The following is a 10,192-nucleotide window of genomic DNA, read 5'->3' on the forward strand; positions in this document are numbered from 1 at the left end:
ATTGACAAATAACTCGTCATTCAGGCATACATACATAAGAAAAAATATTAAATTCATAAATCTTTGCTCTGAAACGTATACTTATCAAGATTATTATTATACAAGCAGATTACACATCTGAGCACTTCTCTTTGGAATAATTAGTAATTAATTTTTTTAATTATTTGTCTATTTCCAAGATAAAGTTGCGCTAATATTGAAAATAACAATAAAATTAGTTGTACTAAAATTTTTCCATAATTAGAGATTAAATCAAAATTGGCAAATTAGAGACGCAACACGGTAATGGGGGTCAAGGAAGAAACAATACTTCCTTTCTTATACGTGTACTTCAAATTAAATATAATTATATTAATAAAAATGAATGTTTCGAATGATCTATTAATCCTTCTTCAGTGCGATGTTAACAATATGCGTTACAAAGTGTTGCAGACACATCAAATTATAAAATATCTGTCCTTGATGCGTACATTAGTACATTAGAACGCATAAATGTTAGATTGTATCTCGCAGATATGTGGCAGCACATGTGTCAAATAATTCTTCAAATTATTGTAATATGCCAATGTGTTAAATCTAACAAGTCAAGTGAAAATATGAATACAAGGAAATATTATGTAACATGCGTAATATACGAAATATACATAAATTAACTTTTTATATTTTAATTATTAGTCAAAAATATGATTCATCAGATTCTGCGCTTTTTACAAATTAATAATGATCGAAATATATCGTTGAGTTGTTGTCTCTCGTGTTGACTTGAGATTTAATGGTGGAATTAGACATATTTTTTTCAATTTGCTATTTTATTACAGGTATGTAGATAGCTTTGGCGATTCCTTCTTTCATGTTCAATGAGATCTTCAATTCTTTTTATCCGAGATTTTAATCCACAATGGAAGAAGGAATAATAAACTTAATTTCTTTGATGTTACGATAGTCGTGACTAATAATTTAATTGAATTTAAGATCATAAACCCCACTTTTTCTGGAAAATATCTAATTTATAGATGGAATCACCCACTATTCTATAAGAGACGAATAATTGTGGGATTGATAGATCGTGCCTTTTTATTGTTACATCCCAAATTTCACTCAAAAAAATTTTGAACTAATCAGCATTTTCTTGGACAAGTGTTATCCTCTGGTTTACATTTTCAATGTAATACGAAAACATCTGAGGTTGCCATTAGCCAAGAATCAAACAAATTTAGAGTTTAATGAGAACCATCCTTCAAAGAATTCTCTTCCTATTTCACTATATCTTATATATGAACAATGATTTTTGGAACAATTTAAACGAATTCTTAGCGATCATGACACGGGATTATCTTATTTCAATTCAGATAAATTTCGTAGTTTTGCCATAAAAACATAATACCAAAAGATTCATGCAGCAATATATAAAGTCTCATGCAATGATTGCGAAGCATCATATTGATTAGATTAGTAGACAATTGAAACAACAAATTTCGGGACAACGAAACCATATCCAGAGTAATATTTCGCAATTTTCAGTCATAATCAATCATAGACTCCAATTTGGTCATGATTTTAATTGAGAAGAACCTGAAATTTTAGACAGAGAGTCCTGATTTGACAAAAGATTCGTCTCTGAAATACTGTTCATCAAGCGATAAAAAATCACTTGAATTTATAGATAATATTCTTGCATCACGCATTTGCGACGATAATTGATAATTTATCAAACATATGAGATGTTTGTCCATATATTTATACATTAGTTATTATCAAATCAATCGAGTTTGTTCTCGGTTGAGTCTATGTTTACTTTCTAACAATCGAAGTCATATTTAAACATTACATCATCGAATCATCAGCCAACTTGAAAGATATATAATGATATAGTTAAAATGTTAATTAACATTACAATTGACAACAATATATTGTAACATGTGTCTTCAAGCGTATTTGATTTATCGTATTTTGAGCCACCATGTTAATTTTTTAAGAAGATAGTTTATATTGGCTGCGGTCAAGACTGCACTATGAATGCTCCGAAACTTTATTCTTTATTTTCATAGAATGTAGTACAAAGATAGAATGATGTTTCAAAGCATCCAGAGCGTCTTTCCGTACGCAGCCATAATCATTTGAAAGCAGTCTTTTAAATGGCGTTATTAATGCTGGTACAAATTTTAACAAAGGAGTTTACAGACATTGGATTTAATACATTGGCACATGAATTAGTACAATAATTTAAAGAATTATTTGAAATAATGTAAAATGTGCTGCCAGATATCTGTGAGATATAATTTAATGTTATCAACACTACGTTATTCTAACGAAGACAGATATTTTTATTATTTAATGTGTCATCGCGCGTATAATACTTTGTAACGCATATTATTAAAGTTGAACTGAATTAAAAGGGGGATCAAAAGATTATCCAAAACGTTTGCTTTTGTTAGTGTAATTATATTTAATTTGAAATATACGAATAATCAGAAGGAAAGAAGTGCTGTTTCTTCCTTGAGCCCCAATGACCGTGTTGTGTCTCTAATTTGACAATTTTGATTAAATTTTTAATTATTATTATTTGAAATAATTTTTAAATTTATTCAATCTTATTTAATTTTTGTATTGATATTTATAATATATTTTTTAGTGGAACAATGGAAATTAATTTTTACACTATCTGATAAGTATTATTCTATTTTCAAAAATATGGGGATTACTTGAATTTGATGTATTTATTCGTCATCCAGATGACCTGGAGGTAATAAAGAAATTTTTAGAAAGATTTATTTTTCTACAGACATTACAATTTAGGTAGATTATAAATTTTGTATTTCACGAAGATGCTTTTCAGAAGATTTTTGCTTATAAAAATATTAAAAAAAAAAAAATAAAAAGCATTGATTCAGAACTTCATACAGATTAGATTAAAATATCAGATACAATCAGTTAATTCTTTGTGCATCTGAGATTGAATGCTACAATAAATAAATGTTTCTGGTGATTATAGAAAATATTAACTAGCACTAAGCACATCGAGAAAAGTCGTTTATATAATATAACACATGCCTGGTTGGGCACAGGCCTCCTCACCAGTACAGGTAACATAATAATGTTAGCATATTATAAAAACGTACAAACATTATTTCAGTTTGTTATCGTGTATTGTGGGAGTATTCTAGTCTAGCAAAAAAATGATAAATGAAAAAATGATTTTGCAAAAATTTGGTATGGAAAATATGTCTGCAAAAAGATTTAGTTCGATTCACAAAATTGACACAGTTATAGCACCCGGTAATAAGGAGCGATTTCCGGTGCGCACTTCGGCCGCGCGGCGCACAATAGAGCATCGTATCGCCATTTATATTTTGATTAGGTTCGGCTAGTGAACTGCTAAAACGTTGCTTAGGAGAAACACAAAATAACAACTAAAATTTTTTGAATTTATTGATTTGAACTTTTGCTCCAAAACATTTTCATTCTGGGGCAAAGATTGAAGTAGCAACTTTTCTGGTAATTATTATCTTCAATGAAGGATTTATACCAATTTTGAAAGTTGTGAACTTAATGAGTGACTTCTGGTCCCAGCATGCAGGAATGTACGCAAATTTTTAGAACGAAACTCGTATCACCCGCTTGAAACGGCGTTCAACTGATTTTGTTAAAGATGAGAGACTAAATCGCAGGAAAGAGGGAACAGTTCAGTAAGACTTTTATGAGCAGGAGGAAGGTCCCCTGCATACTCCTGCACTAGCTGATCGATCGTAAGTAAAATTATCTCTATGTAATCAATGTGAAAAACTTTGAATACGTTTTTTATTTTTGCCTCTCACATATCTTATGATATCTCATGATATCTCTAAAACCAGTTGAGTTAAAATCAATTGAATCGAATATGCACACATCTTCAGCATAAGTATAGTTAAAGCATCTTCCAAAATCAAGTCAAAATATTTTTTTTAATTCTTACAGTCTTTTTAAATTTTCAATATTTATACAAAATAAATTAAAATATTGATAGGCCATAAGGAGCCAAACGCGGATGTAAGGCGTGTTCTTTTTAAATAATTATCCAAGAGAACGATCAAATTAAACGGTCAAGTAACCGTTGGTAAAGATGACCGTTTAATTTGATCGTTCTCTTGGATAATTATTTAAAAAGAACACGCCTTACATCCGCGTTTGGCTCCTTATGGCCTATCAATATTTTAATTTATTTTGTTAATTTCGAGAGCCTTTAATGTTGTTAATATTTATACAGTTTTTAAATTTTCAATATTTTTTTCATTTCGATATCTGCTATAGCCAAACTCATATTAATTAAGAATCTCTCTGATTTTTTTGTTTTAGACTTTAGGAGCAGAACGGCCAGAATCATAAGGGCCATGGACCAAATTTTTTTTTTATTTTATTCAATATTGCACTTATTTATAATTATATTTTAGTAAAAAAATTTGGAAATATAAGTACGTACAACAAGTACGTACTTCAAGTATGTACATATAAATTTTTCGGATGCGGTGAGAAAACCCACATCCCAAAAAACTTACACTGTTCTTTAAAAAAATTTGCAAAAATAACATACAAACATTCGGTTTCTAGAATACTCCCTTAATCCACCATCTTGTATGAACATAACAACGCAAAGTTGAAAACAAATAATGAACTAAATAAATGAAAAAATAATAGGAATTGCTGTACTGATCGAAACGTTAAAATTGTAAAACTTAATACTAAATAAATTCGGTTGGAGATGACGTAAATATGATTTTTTGAAGTAACGGAATTTTCGTGTGACAAATAAATTACGCATTGTGTACAAACACACTCAATTTTAATAAGATTCACATCAGGATGAAATAATTTTTCTCACTCGAAATACTTAATTATTTCAGTTGCACTGAAGTTTTGTTATCTATCTGTATTACAAACAATCAAATAAAATATTTCAATTAGTTTTAAATATTATCTTTTTTAAATGGTGAACTTATATATTATAACTTATATAACTTTATTGTTATATAAATTAATAAATTTAAAAGAAACCTGTAAATGAAATCATATCGAGAGATAATTTTGCCGGATACATATATTTCCACTAAATAGAAATAGTAGAGATGATCTCTCTATAAGATATTTCAGTTAAAAATTTTCAAATGTAAATTAAACATCATTAAGTAACGGACATTTTTAATAATTTTTCATATATTTTTAATAATTTTTAATAATTTTTCGTATATTTTTCGTATATTTTTTATTCATCAATCAATAAAGATTTAAATTTTGATCTATGTTTTTATATTTTTTTATGATTCTTTCGCTCACATTTTATAATATTTTTGTAATAACTTTGATAAGGACCTGGATTAAGCCAAATTGTATGTATTTCGATCTTTAATTTATTATAATTTAATGTGAATTATTGATAATAATTGCATATTTTTTTATTACGCTCATTACGTACATCGGCGCTTGGTTTTTAACGTTCTCTAATTTGTTTTTGATATAAAAATTTAATTACAAAATAATAATTAAATTCAAGTTAATACTTTCAATACTTACCTTTTGTAAAACTTTTATGAGAAGATGTATTTAAAAGATTATAAAAGAATTTTACGATATAATAAAAACGCAGAATAATATTGTTATTTGATAACGGGCAGTAAACATTAAACTAATTGTAAAAAGAGACGCTATAATATGTATAAATCTTATATTCTATTATTTGTATTTTATCGTATAATTTTATCTTGTTTCTGTTCCAGGCGTTAAATGGCAAACACGGCGAAAGATATTAACTCCTGCCTTCCATTTTAATATATTAAATCAATTTGTTGATATCTTTATCAAGGAAAGTGATTGCATGACAAGATCTTTGAAGGATGTCGGAGGGACAGTTGTGAAAAATTTATTACCATTTATTAATGAACATACGCTAAACGCGATATGCGGTAACATTCCAAATGACTATAACTTAAGAAAAGAATTTATTTCTACACGAAGTATCACATGCACACGCACACACACCTACCGTGTCATAATGTACACGTATGCAATACAGTACAGTACAGTACAATACAGTACAGTACAGTACAATACAGTACAGTACAATACAGTACAGTACAGTACAGAGAAAATAAATAATATTCGATTTTTTTGTCAAAGCTATGAATGAAAGATTCATCCGTAATAATCTTCGATGATTCGATCTCGGCACAGATTGTGCCAAAATTCGCAGACACGAAATGTACAGCTGGAATGTCCATGCCAGAAGAAACAACTTTTTTATTTGGCAAAAATTTGTCCGAACACTACTTTTGAAATAAAAACAATTTTAAGCTTACGAATGAGTGCTCTGGACCAGATAGGCAGTTGAATCATATATGGTGTACGGTATGATATTAGGAAAGTCGGATTTTTCACGCATAATAATGACGATTAACCAGCGATGTATCAATTTATAGACGAAGGAAATTTGGTAGATTTAAGCAAACTCATCTAAGTGCTTCAATTGAGTGATTATTATTTCGAATTTGTGATTTTAAGTTCAATGAAGTTAAGAAAATGAAAGTATATAATTCTCATATTTTTTATAAAAAATATTTTTTATTTATTTATATTTTCAGCAAATGTGTTTTGTTTAACAAATCCTTTAATTAATTGTTTCCATTAAAAAGTAATTAAAAGTATTTTTAAACGTACTTTTGCCAGAGGAAAATATTGTCTGGCACGGACAATCATACTGTACATTTTATGTCCTCGATTTCTGGAAACTGTATAATAAATATGTATTATAGAAACTGCCATGGGCGTCTCTCTGCAAAAATTCGGCGAATTCCAAAAACAGTATCGAAATGCAATTCATGAAATAATCGAATTGATGGTTTATAGGTAATTCAATATATGAGAGTATAATAAATAATTGTGTAAAATATTTAAGATCCTTTATTATAATGATATACCTATATATTTTAAAACCTATATATTTTTAAACTATATATTTCTTTCTTTTAAACTATATCGGTTTAGAGCATTTAAGCCTTGGTTGTATAATGATTTATTATTCTCATTATCACCACAAGGAAGAAAACAAAAAAATCTCTTGAAGATATTGCATGGATTTACAGAAAAAGTACGTTATAAGTCATGTTATCAAGTCCTTCAAATAACACTTTTAAAAATTACAATAAATCTCGTAATATTAATAACATATTATTAATATTTATAATGTAATACAATATGCCATTGCTATTTAACACAAAAATTAAATATCGTACTTGTGTATAGGTCATCGCGGAAAGAAAACTTTATCATGAACGTACAGGTAATCGATACTTAAAGAATATTGAAGATAATAAAGAGACGGAGGCAGAAGATGTCGAAATATTTGGAAGTATGTGAGAACTCAGAGCTTCTAACTTAAATTCGATTTTACAATCTAAAATTATGAATTATACTCTATTTACATTAAACATATATGTATACTTACACGAAATGATGCAATACATGTTCGCTATAAGAATAAATTATTACTATTTGCAAGAAGGTTTAAATTTTAAACGAGAACAATGTTATATATAGTTAAAGCACGATATGCAAAAATGATGCTAATATGCCTTGCTTATTTCTAGTTAAAAAGAAAAGGCTAGCCATGTTGGACCTATTAATAGCGGCAGCTCGAGAAACTTCTTTAACTGATTTGGACATAAGAGAGGAAGTCGATACTTTCATGTTTGAAGTACGTAAATGTAATATTTTTTTTAATTGTTTGTACATATTATCTAAACACATAAAACAATATGATGATCTGATTACAGGGTCATGATACTACAGCAGCGGGTATAATGTTTGCTTTGTTATTATTAGCTGAACACAAAGATGTTCAGGTATACTTCAATATATTATTTAAATCGAGAATTTTATTCAAAGTACAAATATCAAGTTTTTATTTATATTGTATTTTTCTATACATACATTAATATATAAATTCCGAAAAAACATCTCAAAACAAATATAAACAATATGTTATAATTTATTATAAATTTATTTATATTTATGCATATAAAAATTTAAATTGAAAAATATATTCTAATCATTATCGATGACATAGGAACGTGTGAGGGTAGAAGTTACTACCGCGATGCAAGAGAACGGAGGGAAACTTACGATGAAATCATTGCAAAATTTATCATATTTAGATAGATGTTTAAGAGAAGCTCTACGTTTGTATCCCAGCGTGTTTATAATATCACGAAATACTGCGGAAAATGTAAAACTACGTAATTAATCACTTTATTTGACATGTTTTTGAATATGTCACATCACACAAAGTATATATTATCGAATGTAAAATTTAATATATTATATTACATTTTAAAAATACAATATTATGTACATTTTATTTTTTTTTTCAAAAAGTCTTATTTTTGTAAATTTTGAAATTTTCTTATATTTTTCAGATTCATATATCGTACCTGCTGGAACAATCTTACATCTTAATATTTACGGAGTTCACAGAGATCCTAATTTTTGGCCAAATCCAGAAGTATTTGATCCTGATAGATTCTTGCCCGAAAACATACGAAATCGTCATCCTTATTCCTACCTACCATTCAGCGCAGGACCGAGAAATTGCATAGGTGAATTGTTTGGGATTTTCATTTTTCTTCATGCTGATAGTTTTTGAGAGACTTCGAATTTTGTATATTATTAGGTCAACGATTCGGTCTGTTGGAATTGAAGGCTATGATAGCTCCTTTGGTGCACAATTTTTATTTGGAGCCCGTTGAAGGTTTAAAGGATATTCAACTGAAGGTCGATATAATACTTCGTCCTTCTCATCCGGTTCATATGAGATTCATCCCTATTACACGAAAATAGCCATTTAAATCTAATACAAATACTATGAGTGTGCAAATAAGATGTGCAAATTGCGAGAAAATCCTTATATATATTATATATATGCAATTATGAACAAAATACGCATGAATGATTGTATATGAACATTATATTTAATTATAAAAATATGGAGATGGATATTGTTTGCATCTTTCTTAATACCCTCGACTCTGGTATCCTTTCTGGTTGAATATCCTGGTTAAACATTCGGCGGAAATGTGCATAATCAGCGTAGTGCGCGCGCGTGTGCGTCTGTGTGTGTGTGTGTGTGTCTTTAACCTATTCAGACCCTATGTACACAAATATGCACAAAAACATAACATAACATAACATAACATTACAATAAAAAATTCAGGTCTGAATGGCTTAAGCAATGTAGAATTATTCAATCGTCGGTATGTCAAGGCATACAATTCTGATTATTAAAACCCGGTAAAAAATTTTTCATATATAATTAGACAAAAAAACTGATTATATCTAGTTATACAAACTTATATATCAATTTTGTCCATATAAAAATAGATATGCTTATGTATAAATTGATATGAATATATATATATTTGTATATTATTATATAAAGATATATTTCTATAATCCCGGGAAAAAAAGTCCATATAAAATTGGCCATATATAGATTTTGTCAATATCATCTAATTATGTTTTGCCAAATATAGTGATATATGATATCATATATAAATAAATATTAAATCATATATAAATAAATATTCTGAATCCCAACAAGGAATCCAGCTTGGAATTAAACTGATAAACAGTGATATCCTTCCAAAAAAAACCTTACAAAGGTAAAAAAAATACGCCAAATACATAAAAAATATTCCATCTTGTATGCAACAAAACGTTTAATAAAAAAATACCCTTATAATAAATAATAATTTATAAAAATTTTCCCTCAAAATATATATATAATTTTCCTAAAAAAAATCAAAACTAAATATGAAATCAATGATTAATTAGCCAAGTACATTGAAGCAATTGATAGGGATTTGTAATTTACAAGCATATATAGGAAAGGATACATGCGACCATGTTTTCATGACTATGCAGAGATGGAGATGTGTAGAAATGGAGGAATGGAGAAATGGAGATATGGAGAAATAAAGATATAGAGAAATGGAGATATGGAGATATGGAGATATGGAGAAATGGTGAAATGAAGAAATGCCAATTCGAGACTGCATTGAAGTTATATTTTTACTTTAAACTGTACTGTTTTGAGAAACAATCATAATATATTTCGATCTACGCGATAGATGACTTGATAATTTTTACGAAAATATATTGTATACGAAAG

General features: G+C 28.2%; 1 protein-coding gene across 2 annotated transcripts; it reads left to right on the top strand.

Moving 5' to 3' along the window:
- Nucleotides 1-2,632: 2,632 nt before the first annotated feature.
- On the top strand, nucleotides 2,633-9,197 carry LOC105251169 (cytochrome P450 4C1-like). 2 transcript variants are annotated; one of them, XM_025407878.1, is made up of 11 exons: nucleotides 2,633-2,743; nucleotides 2,993-3,083; nucleotides 5,748-5,933; nucleotides 6,780-6,873; nucleotides 7,012-7,114; nucleotides 7,270-7,375; nucleotides 7,614-7,720; nucleotides 7,800-7,868; nucleotides 8,093-8,261; nucleotides 8,442-8,621; nucleotides 8,696-9,197. In XM_025407878.1, the coding sequence occupies exons 3-11, from the start codon at nucleotides 5,846-5,848 to the stop codon at nucleotides 8,860-8,862; spliced, it is 1,083 nt and encodes a 360-aa protein (XP_025263663.1). In that variant the 5' UTR covers nucleotides 2,633-2,743; nucleotides 2,993-3,083; nucleotides 5,748-5,845; the 3' UTR covers nucleotides 8,863-9,197. The 2 variants fall into 2 exon arrangements, with proteins under 2 accessions (XP_025263663.1, XP_025263665.1); XM_025407880.1 differs by lacking the exon at nucleotides 2,993-3,083.
- The last annotated feature ends 995 nt before the right edge of the window (nucleotides 9,198-10,192 follow it).

Source organism: Camponotus floridanus, unplaced genomic scaffold (assembly GCF_003227725.1).
Source record: "Camponotus floridanus strain SB8 unplaced genomic scaffold, Cflo_v7.5 scaffold191, whole genome shotgun sequence".
In the NCBI taxonomy this organism is placed as follows: Eukaryota; Metazoa; Arthropoda; class Insecta; order Hymenoptera; family Formicidae; genus Camponotus; species Camponotus floridanus.

Excerpts from the sequence above, each read along its gene's own strand:
- LOC105251169 (XM_025407878.1), top strand. The coding sequence starts at position 5,846 with ATGACAAGATCTTTGAAGGATGTCGGAGGGACAGTTGTGAAAAATTTA. Across the intron at positions 5,934-6,779 it reads TACGCTAAACGCGATATGCG|AAACTGCCATGGGCGTCTCT; the intron begins GTAACATTCCAA and ends TATGTATTATAG. Across the intron at positions 7,376-7,613 it reads AGATGTCGAAATATTTGGAA|TTAAAAAGAAAAGGCTAGCC; the intron begins GTATGTGAGAAC and ends GCTTATTTCTAG.